The 25730-nt window shown below is 39.3% G+C and overlaps 4 protein-coding genes across 6 annotated transcripts in view; 3 read left to right on the top strand and 1 right to left on the bottom strand.

The window, feature by feature from the left end:
• The first annotated feature begins 795 nt into the window (after positions 1-795).
• On the top strand, positions 796-10219 carry LOC108149114 (cholinephosphotransferase 1). 3 transcript variants are annotated; one of them, XM_017276516.2, is made up of 6 exons: positions 796-1410; positions 4576-4816; positions 4876-5034; positions 7377-7508; positions 8294-8452; positions 8923-10219. In XM_017276516.2, the coding sequence occupies exons 1-6, from the start codon at positions 1190-1192 to the stop codon at positions 9262-9264; spliced, it is 1254 nt and encodes a 417-aa protein (XP_017132005.1). In that variant the 5' UTR covers positions 796-1189; the 3' UTR covers positions 9265-10219. The 3 variants fall into 3 exon arrangements, with proteins under 3 accessions (XP_017132005.1, XP_017132004.1, XP_017132002.1); XM_017276515.2 differs by lacking the exon at positions 7377-7508 and adding an exon at positions 6527-6658; XM_017276513.2 differs by lacking the exon at positions 7377-7508 and adding an exon at positions 5553-5684.
• Positions 10220-11114: 895 nt separating this feature from the next.
• LOC108149048 (histone H3-like centromeric protein cid) lies at positions 11115-12372 on the bottom strand. Its single transcript, XM_017276390.2, has one exon. It carries the CDS (start codon positions 12218-12220, stop codon positions 11498-11500), a length of 723 nt encoding a protein of 240 aa, XP_017131879.1. The 5' UTR covers positions 12221-12372; the 3' UTR covers positions 11115-11497.
• A 509-nt stretch (positions 12373-12881) lies between these two features.
• Positions 12882-14611, top strand: LOC108149144 (protein CLP1 homolog). Its single transcript, XM_017276551.2, has 4 exons — positions 12882-13073; positions 13144-13696; positions 13794-14301; positions 14375-14611. Exons 1-4 carry the CDS (start codon positions 12981-12983, stop codon positions 14490-14492), a joined length of 1272 nt encoding a protein of 423 aa, XP_017132040.1. The 5' UTR covers positions 12882-12980; the 3' UTR covers positions 14493-14611.
• A 1516-nt stretch (positions 14612-16127) lies between these two features.
• LOC108149072 (low-density lipoprotein receptor-related protein 6) overlaps positions 16128-25730 on the top strand; it is a 30748-nt gene continuing 21145 nt past the window's right edge. The window contains exons 1-2 of the mRNA XM_017276441.2: positions 16128-16206; positions 17481-17785. Coding sequence (XP_017131930.1) covers positions 17593-17785 — 193 coding nt within the window. The 5' untranslated portion in view covers positions 16128-16206; positions 17481-17592. The remainder of the gene's footprint in view (positions 16207-17480; positions 17786-25730) is intronic.

Genomic DNA, 25730 nt, shown 5'->3' with positions numbered 1-25730 from the left:
CATTTCTCGGCCCAGAACCAGTAGTTTAGCCGCATATTTAAACTTAAATTCTAATCTTAATAATAAAGCAGGCAAATGACAAGGTTTAGATATTAACTAACAAGCGAAAACACAAATGAAACATTGCATACGGTATGTTAAGTTGAGGACGTAGTTTAAGCAACAAACTGATTTATCTAATAAACTATGATATATAAAATTGAATGCTGTTGCTTGGCGGTTCGGTTCAAAAGGGATTTCAATTCAAAATGTGTAATTATCGATAGGTACTGTCGATATGTTAGGATTTATTTTATAGTATTTTTAAATCAAACTGTTATAGAAAAAAATTATCACTGTTAAAGTAAAGTGGTCTGAATGGTTTGAGTCTGTACTAAAGGTGTACTTGTGAAGCATTGTGAAGCATGATTATCATTAATATTTTAATATATATTTCATCAACGAATCGTTTATTATACTTGAACGGGAATTCGTGTATTAGAATGTGCACGTCCATCACATGGATAGGCAAAGTAAGATCTAGCTGTCAGCGTTTTTGTGTTTAACGTGTGCATTCCTTAACTTTTTAAGGTTCAATGAGTGTCTTCAAAATTGTAAAATGCAATTAAATTTGCAAATTATGGTCACACAGCTGTTATTACTATTTTTAACAATATTAAAATAATAATGAAATGGCAATACGAAATGGACTTTGCTTATCCAGGTTTTCCACCCTCATATTTAATTATTTTGTGGTATATTTTTGGTATTATTATTTGGAAGCTCTTATGGCATATTTATGAATTACAGCCACGGTCACACTCTCATATGGAACTGAGAAAAAAACTACTCGGCACGGTAGTTCAATTAAGTTAATTTTGTTAAGTAAACATACAAGTGCAGAGTCGCCGCGCACATCCACGTAACCGTGAGGCCGCCCACTGCTCAATTTTCACCCGTTAAACAGCGCGCGAGTCGTTGTTCCGCCAGCATTGTGGTCCACGTGTGGAAATAGCCAGGAAAAGCGGAGGTGCACGCACACACACACACACATACACATAAGCGCGCAGCGAGGAACACGTATACAAATGCGCGCGAGGGAAAAGCGCTAGGTCAGAGGAAAGTGAAAAGTGAAACGTGAAACGTGAAAAGCGAAAAGCGCATCAGGGATTCGCATTCGCACGTAACGCAGCGCGTAACTCGAAGGAAAATGCCACTGCTCGCCTACCGGGAAAAGCACATCCTGAGTGCCCAGCAGCTGAGGAAGCTGAGCGAGCACAAGTATTCCTGCACCAGTGCCAGCCTCCTCGATCCGCTGCTGCAGCCCTGGTGGAACTGGCTGGTGGCCCAGACGCCCCTCTGGCTGGCCCCCAATCTCATCACCATTGTGGGACTGATCGTCAATGTGGTCACTACGCTCATATTAATCTGGTAAGCCCCTGCACCGCCCGAAAGTCTTTTTCGCCGGTGTCAACCCTCACCCCCCTTTTCACACCCTTGACCCTGGGAAAATCTCATTTTTGGCTAGGAAATTTCCAACCCAATTGGTGGGATTAGGGCTCTGCACAGCTGTTTTCTTTCATTTATCAACTGTCACACTTGTCACTTTGAGTTTGCCGGATCTGTTTGCTTGGGTTTGGCAGTTTCGTTGCAAACAATTTTCTATTTTCTGCTATTACTTTCACTGTTATTGTTTTGAGAGCAACATTAGAGATTTGTAAAGTTTTTGGTTACTTCTAAAGATGGCTAAACTGTTTGCTTTGAGCAAAATTGTCACAGAAAAATATATATTCCTTCTCAAGAATTGTTTAACTTAGCCAATATTGTTTGCCCTTCTTTATTAAACTTGAACATCTTTTTGTGTTTTTAAAATATGTTAGTTAATTTTTAAATTTTTTTCGATCTTATAATTTTTATTAAAAGCAGAAACTAATTACTAACATTAATAACATTATTCATGTCGTTTTCACATAACTTGAACTTAATTTTAAATTAAAACCACTCGTTTTCTTCACAGATTTGCAAGTTTAAAAGATATTACTCCAATAAAACTTTTTTGTCAAGCAGTTAACTTAAAGGACAGTATTTAATTAGCCCAAATAATATCAGTTTCTCAAACGTTGACAGTTACTTTGTTTTTGAGGAGAACAGCGAAAAACAAGAAAATCAGGCGAACAGCCGATTTTGTTTCATAATGCGTCGTGATAGCGTATCATTCCATAACTACGCTAACTAACTAAACCAGTGGGTGGGGGGTGGAGAGGCGTGAAAGTGGCGGATACTGCCGACCTCCCGCTCCAGAACTTGGACACACTATAACTATGCCAGCGATAAGATAGCGAAGGCGTCTCGCCACTTTAGCCATTACACACGAACTGCGCGAAATGTATGTAATCGCAATCATCGTCGTTTGTCGTCGTATTATGACGCATTTCTTTAGTCTGAGGGCGTTGCAAAAACCGCACAGTTAAACGATAAGTAAATAAACAAAGGCAGGCTAAGCGTTTGGATCCCAAGAGTCGTCAGATACTGCATTGAATTCAAACAGGTGCAAAAGAGCGCGGCGGCAAAGAACTTATGAGAAAGTTTTACTTTGCGAAGGCAAGGGGTCACATGAGTTAACCCAGGGGGCACATTTTGCATTTTCCAATTGTTTGCCTTTCAATTGGGATACCTTTGATTGAATTAGAATGACAATTTGCATCTCTAATTGATTTTTATGGGTCTTTCCAGCAAAGTCCAACATTTGAACATGTTTCGCTACTCCTAGCAAACAAAGTAAAGAACTATTTTTAGAGAGACTTTCACTCTTGCTGATGTGGAGAAAAGCTTGAATTTCTAAAGACAAAGCCTCGTTATATGTTTCTAAATTATTCTTACCACGTTTGTTAGCAATGAAAAATAGTAATTTGCTGAAAGTCTGTTGTTTTTCACACATATTTGCAAGTTTTAGTCAAGGGTACACAAGTAAAAGGGGCAAAAGTCAAATGAAATGAATCATTTAATATTTAAAGTTATGGAATATTATGGCTTTATGGGAAATTAATTAGTAATAATAAACCAACAGTTTGGTTAAACCCACGTGTCCCTACTTTCGCCTCATTATGGTTGATTGCTTTAGAGCGTTCGTATGCCATTTACTTCTGTCCCACAGCATATGAATCACCTTCAATGCTGCTCACGTGTCGGTTTCTGTTATTTTTAGACCAAAATACATGCTGTAGGATATATGTATATATTCATTCACAAAACCTCGCCAAAAAGACCAGACCGGTTTTTATTTGCACTCTTTACCCATTATTATTCTACTTTTGTGTGCAACTTTTGTATTTGTTTTAATAATAATGTGCGAACACAACTGTTGCCAGCCCGCTTGTTTTGCGGATTTTGCTGAACTTGTCTAGGTCAGTGGAACTCGATAAAGTAGTGTCAATCTGTTCACGATGATTCAGCTGGAATCAGGTGTACTATTTATTCCGCCCGCAGTAGTTGTTGTGTGCCGAAATTCCGAGCCGGAACCGCAAAGTCAGCTGATTTTGCGACACTGCGGTGGCGATAGCGGTACGCCAATCGGGCATGTTCGAGTTTCAGCTGCAAAGTAGTGATTTTATACTTGGCCTGAGAGATAATTAAGAAATTCAGCTTGGAACTTTGCCCATCAGGCGATCTTATGCTCACTGACGTCAGTCTGTGTGGAAAATTGACTTGGAAATGCACGAAACTGTTTGAAATTGTACGCTTTGCAGCCCCACCGGTTGGTAAAACCGTTTTAATTTTGTTGTTCAATTATTTTTTACAAGAGGATCTTTAAGTTACAAGCTCAACAGAAAACAATTAGCATTTCAGTTTTAAGAAAACTGTATTTTGTACTTTTCGGTAATTGATTGAGTTTTTGATTTAATTTGCCAACGTTTTGCACAACGTCTGTTTGGTTAGCTTTGCAATGAATCAGCTTACTTACTCAGCTTTTAATCAATAATATCTGGGTCGTATATGCAAGATTTTACTTAAGTAACACATATATCAAATAAAAAACTATTAAGTAATTTAATAAATATTACAGAATTTGAAAGTCTTAAAAAAATCACAGCTCCTTTGTTTCGAAAAGAAAACAATTAATTTCAAAAATTTCTGGTTAAACTTCTTTAAGTCACTGATGTTTTAATAATGTTAAAAAAAATTGTTTCTGTTTTTGGTATTCTGGTATATTGAGCAACAAAGTAAGAACATAATGTTTAATATTAACCCATTATTTGGCATGAACAACGACCTTAACGCGGATTTTTATTAAATAGATACATAAAATTAAAGAATATATTTCTCATTTTTCTCTTTTCTGATCTTTTTACACTTGTATTAAGGATAAAGGATATGTTGCATAAATCAATAAATATACTTGGGGAAAAAATAAATAAATATGCATTATGACCATATAAAGGGAAATTCCATTACAGTGGGGCTTTACTTTTAATTTATAATTGTTTTATAGTTCCACTCTTATATTTTTGGTTGCGCTCAATTGTACATTTTTTTTTGGTAAAGCACTTTCTGTGGTGGCAAGTAATTAACTCTCTGTTTTGTCATACCAAACTTTAGTTATAGCCCAAATGGCGTTGACGCTCCGCCACGTTGGACATGTCTGCTGTGCGCCCTGGGTCTGTTCATCTACCAGAGTCTGGACTCCATCGACGGGAAGCAGGCTCGTCGCACGAACACCTCCTCGCCGCTGGGCGAGCTCTTCGACCATGGCTGTGACTCCATATCGACGGTGTTCGTGGCCGTATCGGCCTGCATCTCCTGCCAACTGGGACACTATCCCAACTGGCTGTTCTTCCAGGTGAGTGGCTAATGGGGCATGCCATTGAGAGCAAGATAAATTCCGGACTTTTCTTCCAGTGCTTCTGTGCTATAGCCCTCTTTTACTGCGCCCACTGGCAGACGTACGTGTCCGGAACGATGCGCTTCGGACGCATCGATGTGACGGAGGCGCAATTCTCGATCATAGCCATTCACCTGGTGTCGGCTGTGCTGGGCCCTGAGATCTGGTTGACTAAGGTAGGAGTGGTACCGAAGTCACCCCACGAAGATCCTCGAATAATTAATTATTCCCGAAGTTTTTTTTCGCATACCCTTTTATATTTTCTTTAGATAATTAAGCGTATTTTTAAGAGTTTTATTTCGTTACGTTAACATTAGAGTTTAGAGTTGGAGTTTCATTTAGGCTGCTTAGAATTAAGCTCGGCTCAGCTGCCTTAAGTTTCGTTCTTGGCGATTTAGCGATTTTAGTTTTGAGTTAAACCTCCCAGCCCCCCAAAGTTCCCATTTAAAACCACGAAGTTTCATAGGTTTTCAAGGCCAGGATAGAACACATAGAACTCTCTGATAAACTTATAGTTTTCCGAATAGTTTCTTATTAAACTTTAACCACGTCCAGTAATCTTATATGTCTAATACCTTCTACTTCTATGTACATTATGCGTACTGCGCGCGCTCTCTAAACAAACCTGCCGAAATGCAATGCCTATTGTGACCAAAAAAAAAAAACACTTAACAAACCTACACATAACACTCAGATCGGCATTGGCAGTTTAGAGCTTTGGTATGGCCCGGCAATGACGACCATTGTGTGCGGTCTGCTCTCCCTAACTTATGTATTTTCCGTCATTAAAGCCGGTGGTGTTGGCAAGAATGGTTCGACAGTTGCTGTAAGTCCTTAACACACACACACACACAAACTCACACATGCACACAATATACTACTACCACTACAACAAATACACACACACAAAACAAAAAATATTTTGGCTTCTCAAAGAAAAAAAAATTGATCTGAACAAAAAGAAGTTTTCAGTTTTCAGTTTTCACCTAGCTTTCTATTTGCTGATCAGCTCAGCTGAGTTTCGAGGAAAGGTGCGTGGCGTGAGGATACCCTTAACCCCTCTATCCCACTCTTTAACCCCCAAATTGCTTGCCTATTTAATCTGTGCCGTTTTTGATTCTTGTTCATGTGTCTTTGGTTTAAACGGCGCAGCTGCTGCAAAAATTATAATCCTGCTTTGTTGCTATTGAAACGACTCAAACTTGACATATTCGGAGCCAAGACGAGCCAAGCATGCCTAAAACAAAAAAAAAATCACACACACAATTACTATTGGAGGCTGCTGAATGCAAAATTTAAGTTAAATCTTAGTTGTCCCTACAATTAATCTATGTATTTGCCCTGTCCACATGTCCAGTTGACATTATTGGTCCTTCTATTTACTTATATTATGTCTATATTGTCTTCCGGTTTTGGATTTACCTATTTAACCCCAAAAGTAATATCTAAAACTACTCTATCTCTATCTTATGTATTTTCTTTAAGCATAGTTGTAAGTAAGAGGAGTTTGCTGGGTGTTCACAGTTGCTGACCGACTGGCTGGTTAACACTTGGAAAACTCTATAACCAAAACCAAAAACATTTTATCAACAAAATTTTCTCATCCTCTGATTGTAGTCAAAGACTCTAAATTTTATTGTTTTTCTTGCAATTTTTCATCTTTACTAGATACCAATCGTGGGCCTTTCATGGAATTATACAATATTAATATTTATCACATTCGGTTATACCTTGAATATAATCAATTTCTTAAAAATGTTTACTGAAGGCGGCAGTGGCAAAAACGGCTCCACAGTTGCTGTAAGCATTGTACCCTCCTCTTGCAATAACGAGGCGAAAAACTATTATAAAACCAGTACAAATCAGTTAACAGACTAACTCGAAAGGTGGCCATCAATTAATCCTTAGCCCCAGCCATAACATCTTTAACTAATCCTTGGTTCTGCTTTTGGGTTCTCTACTAACATTCGATTTGCATTTTCCGTTTACTTGGACTTTGGAAATGGCTTGCAGTTTTAGCTTTTCCGGTGGAGGGCTCTGGAAATTGGTTTGGGCTCTCGCACTCGATCATTTCCTATTTCCCATACTGACTATTGCAACAACATTGGATGGATGCCATATTATAAAGCATGCTGCTTGGGCTTAGTTAATAATGTAGTTTTAATGTGGTATTACTTCATATTTATTTGCTATTAGAACGACAGTTATTGGTATTTATAATAATAATTTAATGGCACCATTAAGCCTAAGTTTAAGTTTAACAAACATACATATTATTTACATATTTGGTGTCTCTGGAGCTTGTACAAAAACCTTTAACCTTTAAGTTTTTAAGCCACACTTTGGTTATCGAAAGACTTTTGGGAAACCACAAGTGCTTCGTAAATGCAAAATGAAATATTAATGTGCGCCGTTCTTTTCTCCCGCACGCAATCAATCAATCAATCAATGAATCAATACCGTTTTACAACCCCAAACGAACCCGATCCAATTCCCCCATAAACCTTGATATTGGCAGCTACCATACTACGACTGCGAAACTCGATTTCTGCCTATTTATGTGGCCTGCGGCGTTGACTTTGTTCTAGCACTGCGCTACACCAAATGCATTTTAACAGAGGGTTGTGGCAAGAACGGATCGTCGGTTGCAGTAAGAATTTAACGCTTAAGTTGCTCCCGAAAAACACCCACAGAGATAGTCTCGTCCTTGTCCTGGTGTGCAGTGCGTTTGGAAGAACATATGTTACAAATTTCATGTGTCTAATGTGGTTTAAACGCACTGTAAATCGGCTTCAGTAGCACACAAGTTGAGATCTGAGAGTCCCCAAAAACGTGTTGCTTTTGAACTACCTTGAGTAATGCTATCTTATCGATCCAAGTGCATGTCCAATATATACTTATAGTTTTATTATTTGTGTAGCTCGTAGTTATTACTTTTTGGTGATGGCATGTTGGCATGGCATGTGTTGCTTGCTTTTGATATTTTATACTTTGTATGGTAAATTGGCTTTTTATACTGTCATATGTGCATTTTAAAACCCACAAAAAACCAACAAATCCACCACCACCACCAAACCAACCAACCACCCACCCACACACCCGCCCAATTGCGCTAAACCATGTAAATAAAACATGTAATAAACAAATCTGTAAGCGCAATTTCCCCTCAAGTGTTCTTTTTTTTTGAAATGTTCTATGAAGGGGAAATTGCTGAACCCTAAACACCAAAAGCCAAAAGAATTTTTGTACACTTTTGTTTGTGCACTTGACTTGTTGTGACCCTTGCAAAATGTGCCGCAGTTCACAATTAACTAACAAAAACGTTTAAAGTCCAATGACCACACACGCACAATGCCGTCAACGGTGACACATTGCAAGGGTGCAGCAAAAACCCCTAAGATCGTTTCTAATTGAACACTTTCCGTACTCCTGCAGGGCACCAGTGTCCTGTCGCCCAGCATTCCCCTCACGCTGGTGGTGCTGCCCGCCCTGATGATCGCCCACAAGTCGCCGCAGAACATCTTCACCGAGCACGCATCGGTGTACATCATGGCTTTTGGCATGGTGGCCGCAAAGGTCACCAACAAATTGGTGGTAAGTTCATTAGTTGAAGGACTGCAGCTGTAGCTTTAATAGTGCTCTGATTTTAATTAGAGAAATGATTTGAAGCAAATCTGAAGGCTTTTTCTCTTCTGTTTAAACAGAAGTTGTAAGTTTTCCAAAAGAATTAAGTTTAAATTAAGTGGGGCCAAAACTAATATTAATGAAAGACTTCCGAAAGCAACTTAAATTTATAAGTTTAATGGGGTTACAGAGAGCTAATATACTTAAATTGACAGATTTCTAAAAAAAAGACTTCAAATGTTGGTTTAATTAAAGTCAAATAAACATGTTGATAGATTCCAGCCTGCATTATATCAAAAAATGGTTAAAACTTATGCAAAACAATTTTTTTTGCTGGCAAAACAATATTGCATTGTTATTTACAATTAAGTCTTTAAAGTCTAAATAAAACGTAAAAATCAGATTAAAGAAACACTATTAATTGATGTGTTCTCCGGCAGATTGCCCACATGACAAAGTCGGAGATGGATTACCTGGACTGGTCGCTGCTCGGCCCCGCGCTGCTGTTCCTTAATCAGTACTTCAACTGCATCGTGCCGGAGATCTGGCTGCTGTGGTTCACCCTGATCTGGGGCACCCAGGATCTGCTGCGCTACTGTGCCCAGGTGTGTCTGGAGATCTGCCAGCACCTGCGCATCGATCTCTTCCGGATACCGTATACGCCCAAGGGTGGGACACCGCATCCGGCCACCGCCTCCGTGAGCAGCCAGAGCAACTTTGGCAGCAGTGCGGACAAGAACGGCGGCACCGCGCATCGGAAGTCGAAGAGCAAACCCCATTAGGTTTCGGCCTTCACCGCTACATTAATTAGTTCTCTTTTACAATTGTACGTCGTTAGAGCCGTGGGATACTCGTAGGAGCAGGCGGAGCGCAATTTAATACAAACCAAACCCGTTAACACAACCCAACAAAATTCACCGTCGATATTTAAACTACAAAAACAGGAGAAACATAACCAAACGAAATGAAACAAAAAAAAAACTAAACAAAACAAAGCATATAAAAACGTTAGCAAAAGAGCGAAGCAAACGGTTGCTCCTACATTTTAGGATATAGTTTACAACACGTTGTTGTAGCAAGTCAAAGAAGTCGAGGTGGCTAGGACTCATGGGAGAAAAGAACTGTTGCAGTCTCCGATATCAATTACATGGCTAAATATATATATAAAAACATATATTTTGTATGATTGTGTAAGTTGTAATAAATCCAGATTGCAGTATTTTTACTGTGCTAAATCACATTTGTGCAAATGCCAAAAAGAAAGCAGAATAAGCCTATAAATAGCTCGATGAAAGCTCAATTTACGTTTAAGTTCTGAGGCCACGGCCACGGCCAACTATTACCCATTGGCGAACGATCCATCCCACTAAAGACAACAAAATAAGTCGCGCAGCTACGATTTTCATTCGAGGCCAGTATATCTATTCATGTTACTCGTTTTAGTGCTTAGTCTCCTACTCATCGGCGTCGTCTGAAGGGCCGCGACATTCTAAATGGTGACTCATTTCAAAAAGCGCACTATACCTATCCTGACTAAGCCCATAATTTTAGTGCGTTTCGCGTGACTACATCTTATGCATCCTAAATTCTAGCTAAAAACTTATATTTGTAGCTCGTACGGCGCTGGCCGGCAAACTTTATAGTTAAACTATTATGGATTATGTTTTATGTTGTACAAGAAATTGGAGACGAAACAAACAGCAAGAACTAGAAATAAAACGAATTGCTAAAAATAAACCATGCTTTTCAATTGGGAGTATAAATCGTTAGTTATCAAGAGTTTACTAAGAAAAATTGAGATGTGAAGATGCATTTATTTAAAAAAAATTCTTTAAACTATTATGTAAACACAGCGAATCATTAGAGATGATTAATGTATGTGTAAAATATTACATTGAAAATATTACTGAAATTTATGGCGAAAGTTAATTAATTAACTAAAAAGTGGGAAAAAAAACACTTTTTTACCTCGATATCTTAACGATATCCTGACTGACCACATAATCCGTTTTAGGATGCACATTAAATACCAAACTTTGGCAATCCAATCCCTGGCAGTAACTACAAAATATTATAGGCAAAATTGTTCATATGTCAATGTAATCAATAGGATATTGTTTTTTAATAAAACGATGTTTAAAAGCCTTTATGACGTGATGTCTCCTTTAGCAGCTATATTGGTCCGATCCTTAGAATTTTGCAATGTAACTGATAGGATATAGTTTTTTAATATAACAATGTAAATAAGCTTATTTGTCGTGATTGTTTCTGTGACTGCTATTGTGAATTTTGCTTGGATTTTTAAAAATTAGCTTGACTTAGCGGTTTTGTTAATAGTTCTTAGACTGAAAGCAAATGAGGAATTCGACCAAAATCGTATAGATTATATTTAATGAAATACCCCTTTCCGAAAACTTCTTGAAAAACAACTAAAGGTTGCTAATAGCTATAGCATGGTCGTTCCTATAGCAGCTTTAGGATATAGACGTGTACAAATAACACAATTTCTGTCTTTTAAACTGAGTTCCTCAATTGAATTTATCTGCCGGTGTAGAACTGAAAATCGTGACTACAACTGGTTAAAACGGCCCGATACCATGTCAGGCTAAATAAAATGAAAACGGCATGTGAATGCTTATAAATCCTTGTTTTTATTCATATATTTCGCACAACAATTCAAATGCCGAATTAGGTTTCCTTTAACATTGCATATATAACACATAACATACTTATGTACAGTTGCCTATTTAGTTAATTAGTTCATGTCACGGCAATGAATTAAATCAAAAAGAGTACAGAAGAACATATATGTATGTGCTGAAATAATAATAATAAACTATTCTGATGTTTGTGGCTTACAAAAGTGGAAATATATATTATAAAAAACTTAAAATTTTAAACATGTCGATCCAGATTCGTTCTGGTCCTTGAACTTTCGGTACAGTTAACTTAACGGGATTTCAACTTAAAACGGCAACATTCTTACTACTAACTAGGCTAGATGACTTAATTGGACTAAGAATGAGCCCGGTCACAAATCATAGCCATCAACGCCATGTCGCGCACCTCCAGAGTGACGCGCTGACGATGCTTGGTGAGCAAATAGGAATCGGTGAACCGCTGCGTCAGGAAGATCTCGCTGGACTCCTGCATGGCGAGCAAGGCTCCCTCGGTGACACGCATTGGCTCTCCTTGGCTGTGCTTGATGATCAGTTCGCGCACCAGGCGTGCGAACGCCAGCTTGGGTATGAGCAGGCCGGGATAGTTCTGCAGCCGCCGGATCTCGCGATCCATCCTTTGGGCTTTGCTCTTGGGATTGCTGGGCTTGCGTCGCCGGGCCGGAGGCTGAACAGCGGCTGGTCGTGAGCCTGAAGCCGAAGCTGGGGCCTGAGCCCTGGCTTGCTGGGCTTGAGCTAAGGGGCGGCTCCCCTGCTGATGGGCCATGCGGCGCGTCCCCGCCGATCTGGCTGCCGGTTGGCGATTTTCCTGATCCTCCTCGTCGCTCGACGAGGTCGTGTCCGCAGGACGTCCGTCGGTGCGCTTGCGCAGCGTCGAGCAGCGGCGATTGGCTGTGTCCTGCAGCTCCAGGCGGCTGCTGGTGAACTCCAAGCCATAGTCGGTGACATCTTCCGGGTCCGGCGATCGGAAAGCCGTGTCGTCGTCATTCTCCGCGTCCGTGTCGCCCAGCGTCGGCTTTGGCCCTCTCGTTGTGCGACTGGCCTCACTTTTCCTCGGCATCTTTCTAGTTCGGCGAACTTGGAGCTTGAAAACACACCACTTCTTATTTCTTTTTTTTTGAAAGCGCTCCCGCTTTTTTAGCGCAGTGTGACCGAATGTCTGAGGACCGAAAATATCAAACAGCCTATTTATACAGGCGGCTTCTTGAGAGGTACGTGTGCTATTGCGAGTAGTAGGCTGTTAATTCGGTTGTGATTCAGTATTTTTTTTAGTATTTAAAGGAATTTGACTTGGATATTTTGGAATTTTTTGGAGATGGAGTTGCATTTTGTCTATTTACGCGGATTTTAGTTAAATATCCATTTCGTTGGCGGGAATATTGAATTTTGTGTTCTCTTTTTCTTCTTTTAGGTGAGAAGTAATAACACCTGTTAGCGGCTGTGGGCAGACGCTACAGCTAAATATAAAATCATTTCCGCTATCGATACATCGATAGTTTTAACGGCCCATATTATAAATTTAAACAGAAAATTAAACAAAAATTAATAACTAAACCGAATTATGGAATACCAAACGTTAGATTAAGGATTTTTTAATAGTGTTTACCAGACTACTACTATCACAATCACGATTTTTTTAAAATGGCTTTTAAAAGAAAAACATGTGTCGACATATTGCATATCGATTAATGCCCACCTCTAGTGCCCAGCTGATTCTAGGGCGATTCCCAACACTGGCGTCTTGTTTACCATTTACCTTTTCGAATATTTGCTTTATTGCGCTATTATAACAAATTCTCAGAGAAGCAGAGGATCCAATTATGTCGGAGGACCATGGCAAAGACTACACGCTGGAGGCCGACTCCGAACTGCGTTTTGAAATCGAGCAGAAGGACGCCAAAGTCTTGGTATCCGTAAGTTGACCATGCCGCCGACTTTCAACAGAATACTGAGTATCTAATAAACTATAATATTTTGTTTTAGCTTGTAAATGGCTTTGCGGAGATGTTCGGCACGGAGCTGGTGAAGAAAAAGAAGTACGAGTTCGGCATGGGCGCCAAGGTGGCCATCTTCACGTATCAGGGCTGTGTGCTGCACGTCTCCGGCAAAATGGACGTGTGCTACATTTCCAAGGAGACTCCAATGGTGCAGTACGTCAATTGCCATGCTGCCCTGGAGCAATTCCGCACGGAGGCCGAGGAGAAGGATCGCCGCGGTCCAGTGGCCATGGTCGTTGGGCCCATGGACGTGGGCAAGAGTACGCTGTGCCGCATCCTTCTTAACTATGCGGTGCGTGTGGGTCGTCGTCCACTCTATGCCGACTTGGACGTGGGCCAGGGCTCCATTGCCATTTCGGGCAACGTGGCCACCATCCTCATCGAGCGACCAGCGAGCGTCGAGGAAGGATTCGCCAAGACGGCGCCGCTGGTCTACCACTTTGGCCACAAGACGCCCAGCGGGAACAGTGTGCTGTACAATGCCGTCGTCTCCAAGATGGCCGAGGTTACGCTACAGGCTCTGAGTAGCAACAAGCGGAGTAAGTGGGATATTTACAGTTTGTGAAAGGTTAAATACATTTTATTTGGAGTTCATCTAATAGAAAATATAAATGCAATACCCTCTTTCTTTTCCAGCCAAAAGCTCCGGCATTATAATCAACACCTGCGGCTGGGTAAAGGGATCCGGATATGCACACCTGTTGCACGCCGCCAGGGCGTATGGAGCCTGTGCCATCTTCGTGTTGGACCAGGAGCGCCTCTACAACGAACTACTGCGTGATGTGCCCAAAAGTGTCAATGTGGTGCTGCTGCCCAAGAGCGGCGGTGTCGTGGAGCGCAGCAAAGAGCTGCGGCATGAGGCGCGCGATCAGCGGATCAAGGAGTATTTCTACGGAAACGCAAGAGCACCATTCTATCCGTTCAGTTTCGAAGTGAAGTTCCAAGACCTGCGACTCTACAAGATTGGGGCGCCGCCGCTGCCCGACTCTTGCATGCCAATTGGCATGAAGGCGGAGGACAACAAGACCAAGGTGGTGGCCGTCACTCCCACTCCTGCCCTCATTCACCATGTGCTGGCACTTAGCTTTGCCGAATCCGTGGAAGATGATGTGATTGGCACCAATGTCGCCGGCTTTTGTTGCGTGTAAGTGCTGTTGGCTTTAAGTTGTTTTTTTTTTTTTTTTTTAATTTTAAATAATTAATTTTGTGACTTTTAGAACCGAAGTGGACATGGAGAAGCAGGCGGTAATGTTGCTTTCCCCGCAGCCGCGACCCCTTCCTCCGAATGCCCTGCTGTTGTGGTCGGAATTGCAATTTATGGACAACCACACATAGCGCTTGTAGATTTGTTCCTTTAGAAGTAATTCCCTTGTTTTAAAATTATTGTTCAGCGTTACAAAAATACAGATTTAATTGTACAAAAATGTAACGTATATTTTTCTGACAACTAAAATGAAAAAAAAAAACAAATTGAAGCACGACATTTTTATTTTTCACTTTTTTAAGTTTTTATAAGTAATCATAATCATAAGTAAGGAAACTATGCTTAGAATATAAAATATACTTTAAATCCTTTTTTAAATTATAAATATTAATATGTAGCTGCTCTTTTTTCTTTTATTAAAAATAATTGTTAAAAAAGATTTAAATATAACATTTTAATTTTCATACCCTTGGAGAGGGTATTGGTATTTCAGTCAACGTATTGAAGTAGACATTTTCGACCCTATAAAATATATATATATTCTTGGTTAGCATCATTAGGAGAGTCGATCTATGTATGAATATCTTTTAAAAATTGTTTTTCCCTTGAAGGTCGTATACAAGTCGGTACGAACCGGATCGGACGACTACAACATATATAGGAACTATCGAAAAAAAAACAAATAAAAAAAATATAACTATATAGCTGTTTTTAATTTTTTTTTTAATTCTTTAAGATATAGTAATGGTTAGACATTTTAGAATTACGCCATTAATTTTATTAAAATTTAACAGCGGTCAAATAAAGCTAACGGACATTTTATGAAGTTTCAGTGCAAAGTGTACTGTTGTAAGATATAAAGCCATAAAAAATATTAAATTTGTGCAATTGCTGCAACTTCAGGTATTCAAACCAAAGTTTAAATTAATATTTTTTCACTGTTTTATAGCCAAGTTACACTGACGCACGTCTCCTATCGATATCGGAATAGCTGCGTCTAAACAGCATTTCTTTGTTTTGATTTGTGAAGAAAACGCTAAAGGTGTTTGTTGAAACGTGGACAAATTTAACATAAATAAACGGGGAATTATAATATATCATATCAATTACTAATACAAATTTCAACTTGGTGAAATTTCAGGAGTTTAGCAACCCAGTAGCTGCTGAAATTTTTTTTTACGCACTTTTTTCCCATCTCCATCTGCCAAGTGTAACTAGACACTAATGCCCTATTTCCACACAGTCTATCCGTTGTAAAAAACATCGGCAAACTATCGCGTTAATTATAGCCTATTTCCACAGAGATCCTTCATCCTTCCACCATCCGTTGAAGGAAAGGTCCATAAGGTTTTGCCGTTCCAAACACTTCGCAGATTGTCTGCCGTTAAAATTTGACGAACAAAGTCAACAGGTTAACCATCTTTTCTTATGTTTTGTTTTTCCAAAATCCCAACGGTTTTTCAGGGATGGTCTGAGTGGAAAGAGGGCTGCACCGCAGAAACATCGGCTAACTATCGCATAAATAGTCCGTCAAATTCTAACGGCAGACTATTTAGGGAAATTTTTGGAACGGCAAAACCTTATGAACCTACCTTTCAACGAATAGTGGGAGGTGGATTGATCTCTGGGGAAAGCGGCGAGTATTGGACAGCGCTTAGGCAGAGGGGAAGCAGAGTAGAGATTGAAAAACATCGATGTTGCCCCGCCAAACATCGATTACGGCGATGTTTAGAAAACATCGATGTAATCGATGTAGGCATCGATTTTGGCATCGAAGTTTATCCACCTCTGCATTGAGAGCGAGACGAAAAACACGGCAACGGAGAACGGAAAACTCAGTGAAAAGTAAATCAAATATTTACAAAATAAAGTAACCACAAAATGGCTACGTTCGGTCGAGTTGCGTGAACTAAACAACAATTGGCAACCAAACGGGCTGGATTAATACACTTTTAGCGGTCGTTAAACATTGATACTTAGGAATTTGACGTGTTTTTCACGTTTGTTGTGCAGCGTGCGGGCTGTTGTTGTTGTCGTCGTGTGTTGTTGCTGTGTGAATGTGTATCAAATGGTTCTAAAAACAAAACAAGAGATTTCGGGCATCTAAATTTACGGCCTGCCTGAAAGACGTTCTGTTTTCTTTTGTGTGCGTGTGTGGTTCTGTCTCCCTCTATCTCTCTCTTAGTTGCCTTGTTGCTGCATTTTCCAGCGGCAAACTGCGTTTGTTTTGGTTGTCGTCGTGAAATTTTCCATTGGAAAGTGCAGCAGCGCCTTTTTTGGGGGTTGCATACACCGTCAACCGCCGGCTTGTTGCGCCGTGGAAGCGCCAAAAGGTGCCTAATTACCAAGTTGCCTTATCGTTTACAGTATTTCAATTTAGCAACCAGATGGGCGGTTTCCAGGGGGAGGGGGTCGTCCCACACACAGTTGCACAATTGCTTATCACTCGCTACTTTACGACAACAACAAGTTCTAGCACGCACACAGGCGAACAAGGCGATCACACTGATCAGCAAATGAATCAAAATTTCAATTTCATTTTGACAACAGCAAGAGCTGAAAACTGTGCAACAAAACACCCTTTGACAAAATGCAGAGCATACAATTGCCCAAATGATCACTAGTTAACAAAAGAATGCCAAAACTTTTAAGAAAACTAATTTTTCCCGCGCACTGCTAAACTACTAAACAAAATAAATAGCAAACCAAGAAGAGCTGCATAAAATTGAAACAGAACAAAGTAGATAATTTAAACATTACTTATATAAAAACATTTACAACACAGTTCGTTCAATTTAGTTTCAATATTTGGAGTTTTGGAAACTGTTTTTCGGAAAAGTGTAGATTTATACCTCAAAAAGCCAAATAAACAGATGTGACTTTTGCAAAAAAAGATATAAACAAAAAAAAAATGTTTAATAAACTTTACAAACTAAAAAAAAGAGGATAATTTCTTATTACGCAAAAAAAACACATAATTTCGGGAGAGGAAATATAAAAATTGTCTTAAAACGTTTACAATTTCCAAAAATTACTTAAAGCAGTGTATTTCAGTGTATAACAAAAAATTGATTATTGTGCGACTTGTTTTTAACACTTCGTCTCTTTTCCACTTGCAGTTTTTCCGTGTGAATATGTGCGCCTAACAATAGACAAACGATCGGGTCGCGTCGACTCTAATTTTTTGCGCCAAATGTCTTAAAATTTCGGTGATTGTGCTTCCAAAATAAGATGGCTCTTGAGCCACACATAAAGTCTGCTGAAATCGAACCTCAATTGTGCCAAGTTATAACAAATAATGAAGATGTGACAACGAAAGCCCCAAAATGTGCGACATTTAACAAGGGAGTGGGATGGCGACATGTGCTGATCGGCTTTCTACTGATTTGCTTTGGCATCTCAAACAGTTGGCAATACAAAAATGGTAAGTTCTCTACTTTCAATTCGCACAAAGGGCATCGTTTTTGCAAAAGGAATTGAAAAGTATTTGATGGCATTTCGATTAATTTGACGAGAAGCGGGGTGTAAGTTAGAAACCACAGGGATAGGAAGGTTGTAAAAGGAATAGGGCTTTGATATCATTCTCCTTTACTCCGCTTAAAGGCTTTCTTTTCACAGGTAGCGCCCGATTTGGTCAACCATTAACTATAATTGAATAACAAATAGTAATTCCAATTTAACAGTTATTCGATATGAGATATTACACGAAATTTATGACAGTTCTTAAAAGTGGTAGCTCAAATTGTCATGATGTTGAAATTTGATATACCAAATATTTAGCTGAAATTTGATTTAAATAGTTAAAATACATATAAATAAAGAAAACAAATCTCCGCAATTAAAAAAGTTTTAAAAATATCCAAAAAAGGTCAATACTTCAATAATTTAGCAGCGTTATGAAAAACTAAAAAAATTAAATTTAATCCATATAAATTTCGAGCCAGTCGTGCTGGCTACAAAGGGTCACGTGCAATATGTTAAGTCTTTTAATCCAAAGTGTTGACTCCTTCGAGCGTCTACTGTATTCGTTTGTCTATGTGGTTTCAACTGCACTTTTGAGCTTCCCTCTCCCCCCCTTGACCCTTATTTTTTGCTCAGTCCTTTTACCGCTTTGCGTTTTTCTTTAAGCTCTTTTTCATGTTGTCAAAGCCCAAAGGCTGACAATTTCTCAGCGCAATGCTTTTATGAATAAACAACTACTACTTATTTAGACTGTAGTACGCACTCAACTTGATTGCACTGCGCATAATTTAGTACCCCCTTCTTCGTGGCTCCTCAAAACACTTTTCCGACTAGATGCGACGCTAATGAGCTGAAAAAAGCAGCTCACTAATAATTCAGCAGTTGTAATATGCCAAAGTTGCCCAGTAATTGCCGGCATATTTCAAATGCACAAAGCATTGGCGCAAAAATCATGCACAAAGAAAAATAAATGGTCAACATTGTATATTGTTGTACATAAAAAGTTTTTTGGAAAATGTATCTTCATGATCCCAAATTTATAAATTTTATTACCTTCTTACTTGAAAATGTTGAAATCAGAATTACAATTTTTTTTGTATTATATTAAACTTCAATTTTACTTACTTTAACAAATTATAAAGTTAGCACTTGGGAATTCTAGCTTTGAAGAAATGCAACCTATACCGCAAAGCAATTTATTTCTCTAACATATGAAACAATGCCTTACTTTATATATTTAACAAATAGTCCATTCCATAAGCTCATCTATGCCAATGGTTTGCATATTATTTCTCAGTGTAGCTTATAATAGGGCACAAAGGACAGAATTGGAAGGGGCCTCTACGGGTCAAGTCAATATGGAAATAGCAAATGGACAAAGGCCGTCCAAACATCGTTAAGCCCCAAAAAAAGGGGACGCTCGAGTGTTTGGCTGGAAGATAAGCCTCCGCTTTTTTCGCCCTCTCCTTTAGTTGCAATCCGGAGTTCCGTAGTCCGTCGTCCGTAGTCCGTAGTCCGTAGTTGGGAGTACTCCAGCATGCATTGGGGCGCCCACAAAGCAAGAGCCGCCGCCCGAAAAAGGAAGCCGAAAACTTAAATTTGTCGAGCCGGGTGAAAAAAAGCGCATCAAATATGTACACAAAGCTCCGGGAAAAACCATCTCCATCTTTCCTGGCTCTCATTCGTGTGTATGTGTGGGCGGTTGGATGGGGGGTGCTTACTTTCTTTAACACTTTGACGCGCGCACAAAGTGTTTTTGCCTGCGTTGATTTGCTTCTCTTTCCCACACGCTTTCACCCACCCACTTCTTTAAACCTTGTTCTTTTTTGCAGCTACTGACGTTTTTGCCGCTGTCATTCCGTGTGGGGTATCCCCCCGCCCCCCTCTTTTTTCGTCCTTTTACGTCAGAGCACGACGCTATTTGCTTTAGCTTCTATTTACTACGCCGTAGTACGCCAGTTTAGTAGTAATGGGAGCACTTCAAAGGCGACGGCGCCTTTGACGCCACATCCACCTCCCACCGCCCACCGCCGACATCCTGACATCCTTTGCATCCCCGCGGGACACTCGACATTTCACTGTTGTTGACATTGATTTTGATTTCATTTATGTGTGCACCAGTTCTACTTTCCACGAGCGCTGACATTGGCTTAGAATGTCTGTCAACACTTGCGACACTTTCTTCTCGGGAATTATCAAGGGACCATTATCCGCAACTGTCTGCAAATTGTTCAATTCAAAATGCATAACACAATTAACTAAAAGTAGTTAGGGCTTTGTTTTCAAGCTTGCTTATGGATAATTTAAAGCTGTGATTTAAGAATTAATTTATATTGCCCTAAGCTGGCTAAAACTTTCTGTAATTGATAATTAATCAGTTATGCACTATTATAAACTAATTCCCTCTTAGGAATTGCAACGAAAACATTCTTAAATTAATCATTTTACTGAAAACCAGCACAATTAAGCTGCTGAACGCATAGTAAACACAATTGGGCTTTAACCAACCCAATCATCATGGGACTCATCCGCATTCCGTATGCAAACTGCTAAAACCAAAGGCAAACTCTCGGTCCGCCGGCACAAATGTATCACTTTGCAATTTAAACAATAATGTTGTGGTGTGGTCTGTCCGAAATGAATGTGTGCGCTTGTGTAATGCATCTGTGTTGGCCAGCAGATTGGCTGCAATGCAGCAGCAGCAGCAGCAACAGTATCAACATCATCATCGTATCATCGTATCATACTCATCAACGAAGTTGCCCTCCTCAGGCCGCTGATTTGTGTGGGCGGCTTGGCCTGGCACTGACCTCTGTCATGGGTGCAATTCTTTGTGTGTTAACACTGAGAAAAATACATTGTTACTTACAATTTAAATTAAATTGTACATTATTGTACATTATTTTTAAAAAATTGTATTTAACTAATTTTTAAAAATTCGCTACAAGTTGTATTTATTATTGTCAAGAATGAAAGCGTTTACTATTGCTTATAGCTTGAGATTGAACTAAAACTTTATGAAGATAATTACTTCAATATGTTGAGTACTATGCTCTGTGCATGCCGTAATCGGTTTTGGCATTGCCAGTAGATTGGATACCATATCCAGCGTGGTCTGCTTATGCAAATATGCAACTGCCACAAGACCAACAAAAAAAAAAAGCAACGCGACCCGTCCAACTGCTTTTGGCCAACTTCTTCATCCTGCTGCGGGACGCTTATCACTTATCGTAATCTTGTAATTACGTGTGTTCCACAAATGTTAATTGCAAAAGGGAAACGTCGATAGGCTAAAGGCATTCCCAGCTGGTTCTCCATCCCGATTCCCTCGCACATCGCACTCCACTCTTCACGTTTAAACGAGTTGTTCACATGGCAAATCATTAATTTTACGAGTGTGTTTATATTTTGAGGGATTCTTTAATAGCACATAAAACTTTATTCAGAATTTAGATGGCTGTTTCATCGGGCTTGGCATCATTTAAGTCGCATGCCCACAACAAATGAGAAATACGATTCAACTGTTTGTAAAAGAAACGATATCTAAGAAATCAAATATCTTATGATAATAGGGTCTTAGCAACTCAAATCAATCATAGAAAAGCTTAGTAAAAGAATTTGTCCAACAAAATCGATTGTGCTTTTTGATTGCTACTTTGAGCAGACCGATATCTCTAGGAAGGTCAAGACACCAATAATAATAATATCATTGCTTAACTACAGAGATAAAAGTAAGAATAATGCTCAAGCAGCTGCTCATGAAGTAAGTGCGGATAAAATTCTACGACTATAATTTACCAAACAAGTTGCCAATTTAAAGGCCCAAAACATGTCAGCAAGTAATTAAATTTCTATACCAATTTGCATATCTGGAGGCGCACAGGCAACCCTGTTTGCTGTGCATTGGTATGTGTGCGTATCTGTGTGTATGGGCCACTTAACATAGTCGTTGGCTTTGGCCAACTAACGAACTGAACGAGAAACCGAAAAAAAACAAGGGGACTCGACTCCGGGAGCAATTAGGGATGGCCGATAAATTTTCGAGATCTCAGTCACAACATAAGTCACAGAAATCTAGATGAACTCTCATGAAAATCTAATAATATTGGAATAATAACAAAAGGTTCTTTTCATCGGTTGAACTGTAAAACTAAAAATAATCTCAAACTCAAGTTCGTTGTGGAGTTATATTTATATGCTAGCTTTAGGGATACAAAACGTATTTTTTAAATGCTTAAAGTATTAAAACGGAAACTACAAAGTAACACCATTTTTTAACAAATAAACCAAAAATTTTTGAAATCCTTTATAAAGTTGTCTAAACGATGGTAACCAAATATTTTTATTCGAAAGGTGTTTTTGCTAACTGCATACTATTGGACACCCTTTGTAAGTAGTTTCAAAACTATACTAATTTATGTGGCCTTTTCTATATTTAAAAATCATCTGGATTCTCGATATTAAAAAAAGTTCCAAACGCTTAACTAAAATCAAGATAAACGATAGTTTTAGTACGCCAAAGTTACCCATCGCTAGGCAGCATCTTGGCCATGTCTCCCTTGCTAACAAGCTCCCTAACTTGGCCCTTCTTCCGCTCCCGCTGATGTTGTCTACCTTCCAGCCGGAGTTGTTGCTGGTTCTGCTAGCTCTGCTGTTGCTTCCACTGCTTTAAATGTCCGGGCGTTCGTGCGTTGCCTGCAACGCAGCAGAGCAGCGCATAAACATGCACATCGTTAAGAGACGAGACCGGGCTCAGACCCAGGCCCAAATCATGGCCCAGACCCTTTTGATGCCCCTTTCCCCCCGGTTCCCCCTGCCACGCCGCCACTTGTGACTCGTTTCCAAGCCGGTCATTTAGAGGCCAGGCCCAGCGTGCCTTCCACCACATATCCGTACAATCAACAAACCTGGCCAGAAATGTTTTCCTCTTTTTCTTTTTCTTTTTTGGTGTGTGTGTGTGTGTGTGTTTTTTTTTTATTTTGGCTTGTTTTGGCCTTTTGACTGCTCTTTGTTTTCGTGTAATTGTTCTGACTGCCGTTCTTGTTTACGTTTCATTGGCTCCCGAGTTTCTTTTTTATTTTCGGGCGAAAGATCTCCTCTCCATATGGTTGAATCTCGGGTTTCGTTATCTAATATTGCTGGGAGGAAACATTAATTCGCAGCTCGTTGGCAGATCCTTCTTCTTCATAGTCCATAGTCGGTCTTCGCTCGACGGACTGCTAATTTATTTCACTCTTGTACCTCGTTCGCTTCCTATCTAGAAAAAACCAATTTAAAGTTTATTTATGGCTTTTATTATTTTATACCCCCTATATTTGGCATTTTTCCTGTTGCTCTTTTTTTCGTGCTTTTCGTGCTTGCAGCTGCCATCGACTGGCGTTTGTCAATTTTTAACCTGTTGTGCATACTAATTTGTCGGGAGCCGTTTTTTTTATCGTATTTGATTTTCCATCTTACTGTCCCCTGGAGAGCGTCTCTTCTCCATCATTTAAGTGACACTTTGGATGATTTGTGGCCCAAGCGAAAACGCCTTGGCTGATTTTTTAATTAACTTTTGTCGAACGATAAATTAATGCTGCTTAAATATGCATTTATTGTCTGGTTCTTTTTTTTTTGTTCATATAAGATCCTTTAGCTTTGCCAATCAAAACTTTGTAGACTGGCAGCATAAATATATTCTCTGGCTAACGCATAAATAAAATCACGACACCGAATTCCAGCCATCACCGAGATTCATCAACATCATTAGTTATAGGTCGAAAACCCGACTGAAACCAGAAAACTACAAAAACTAATTTATCACACAGATGGTGTGTGCTTTGTTTTAATGGTTTTTGATCGACAAAAGGGAAAAGTTCGATAACGTAAATCCCAAACACGACCAAAACGACTGGCAAAAGAATTAAATTCCACGTTCTTGGTGGGGAAAATTCGAATGGTATTGTGTTGAGCCAAAAGCAGTATTAAAGCATTGTAAATTGTTTATCAAGTCGTTGCCATAAATTCATATAAAAAAGCAATGCAAAATTAAACTGCACCGCCAACGCAGCAATAAGCAGCTAGTTAAGTAAACAAAAAACAACACTCAGGAAAAAAGTGTGGTAAATTTCTGATCGAAGAATCACTATAGCATTATGTTTAACTACGTTATTAAAACATAATTAAAAATTTGTTGGTTGTTTTAAAAAGTGTTAAAGTGGAATATTTAGTTTAGTTTGAAAACAAAACCAGATCTTAAAACAATTCATCAAAGCCACTGCGAGTGCGTGTGTTTAAAATCTATCAATAGGCACGTTTGTAATTGGTACAATGGGTAGGCAATTCATTCTGAGTTGTCCAGAGGGCCGGGGTTATTGCAGGGCACATCGAGAGCAACAACAAATCATTCTCTAATGTGTTGATACACAAATTGTTCGCCGTTTGTGTTTAATTTCTCCCTTACGGCTGATGCATGCTAATTAACAGCAAACGAGGGAGAATACCAGCGGCATCCGCTCGTTTCTCTTACTGGGCTACAACTTCCTCTATATATCTGTGCAGCTCTTTCCCTCTTTCGCACACTTATTCACACACGATGTCGGCCATTAAGAGCCGATGTTTGTGGTATGGTATGCCATGCCATCTTAATAATGACATTTATTTGTAACGTGTTAAGATACTAAATTGCCCCGGCCTCATGCAACAGGCGGCATATAACCATAACTGTGAGCGATTCATCTCCATCGGCATGTCACTCTCGAATACCTGGACAAAAAAGCATATGAATACGTATTATATGCCTGCTGGGTTGTGGTTTGTCCTCATCTTCCGACGGAGGCTTGGCAATTTTCAACAATTTGCAGCAACAACGGCAAGAAAAGCGATAACAATTTCCATGACTCGAGCTTATTACCTTTGGTATGCGTAATAACTTTGGTGCTGCACACGAGCTACACTGGTTAAAAAGTTTGTTAAAATTTGTTAATGTTTGTGAATGTATAATCGTAGTTCAAATTTTGGGAAAATTAAAAGCCACATAATTGGTTTTTTTTTCGTAAAAAGGTATTAAAGCTAACAATAGGACAATATGTTAGATTCGATAGAGTTTTTAATCTTTTTTCTAGATAGTTAAAAGTAAAATTTTTTATAATAAGACAAGACTCTTTTAATGAGGCTGTTGAAGTATAAGTAGCTTATTAATGTTTTAAAAACTTTTAAAATTTTTTTTACAAAATTTTAATTTTGTTCAAAATAGTATCAATTAAGTTTACAATTCCAGGTAACCAAGGATTAATTCGTTTTATATTTATAATTTTGAATAGACGATAAAAAATCCTCTAAAAAAAGCATCGACTATTTTAATCGATCTGAAAATAATTTATTAATTTATTCTGGTATAAAATAATGTATTAAATAATTCAGTTATAAAATAATTTAAACTTTAATGCCCTGTGGGGACCCTGAGTTCAGTAGCTCGTTGGCCAGTGTACCCCGCTCCGGAACTTGGACGCCTTTTTCGATTCAGTTCAGCAATCAACCGCAGCTGCCGAGGTGCGTGTGAGTGTGTTCCTTCGCTGGATCTGGCTGGATCTGGGCAATTGTTATAATTTGCCACATATTGAAATTGAATTGCCTGCGTTCTGCGACGGTGTTTGTGTTTGCATGTATCACTCACTCGCTCACCTTCACGGTAAATGCAGTTGCGCGCTTGACTAATTTTGCATTCAAGCCTGCACTGGGCGCAAACAGCTTATTTAGCCGGGTGCGTTGATGTGTGGCTGCTCCCACAAGTTTCCGTTTCCACTTGGCCATTCGATTAACCGTTGACAGGTGGTTATTTGCCACCCTAAATATAAAAGGATTTAGTTGAGAGGGATACAATTGTTCAATGGTTGTGAATTGGGTGGCCGAAAAATTATTCTTTTGAA

Source organism: Drosophila elegans, unplaced genomic scaffold (genome assembly GCF_018152505.1).
Source record: "Drosophila elegans isolate 14027-0461.03 unplaced genomic scaffold, ASM1815250v1 contig_520, whole genome shotgun sequence".
NCBI classification, from domain to species: Eukaryota; Metazoa; Arthropoda; class Insecta; order Diptera; family Drosophilidae; genus Drosophila; species Drosophila elegans.
This window is presented reverse-complemented; position numbering and strand designations above follow the sequence as displayed.

What these genes read in the sequence shown, in the direction of transcription:
- LOC108149114 (XM_017276516.2), top strand. Translation starts at nt 1,190, where the DNA reads ATGCCACTGCTCGCCTACCGGGAAAAGCACATCCTGAGTGCCCAGCAG. An exon ending in AGAACGGATCGTCGGTTGCA is followed by an intron (nt 7,509 to 8,293) that starts GTAAGAATTTAA and finishes GTACTCCTGCAG; the next exon opens with GGCACCAGTGTCCTGTCGCC. An exon ending in AGGTCACCAACAAATTGGTG is followed by an intron (nt 8,453 to 8,922) that starts GTAAGTTCATTA and finishes GTTCTCCGGCAG; the next exon opens with ATTGCCCACATGACAAAGTC.
- LOC108149048 (XM_017276390.2), bottom strand. Translation starts at nt 12,220, where the DNA reads ATGCCGAGGAAAAGTGAGGCCAGTCGCACAACGAGAGGGCCAAAGCCG.
- LOC108149144 (XM_017276551.2), top strand. Translation starts at nt 12,981, where the DNA reads ATGTCGGAGGACCATGGCAAAGACTACACGCTGGAGGCCGACTCCGAA. An exon ending in TCTGAGTAGCAACAAGCGGA is followed by an intron (nt 13,697 to 13,793) that starts GTAAGTGGGATA and finishes TTTCTTTTCCAG; the next exon opens with CCAAAAGCTCCGGCATTATA. An exon ending in GTCGCCGGCTTTTGTTGCGT is followed by an intron (nt 14,302 to 14,374) that starts GTAAGTGCTGTT and finishes TGTGACTTTTAG; the next exon opens with AACCGAAGTGGACATGGAGA.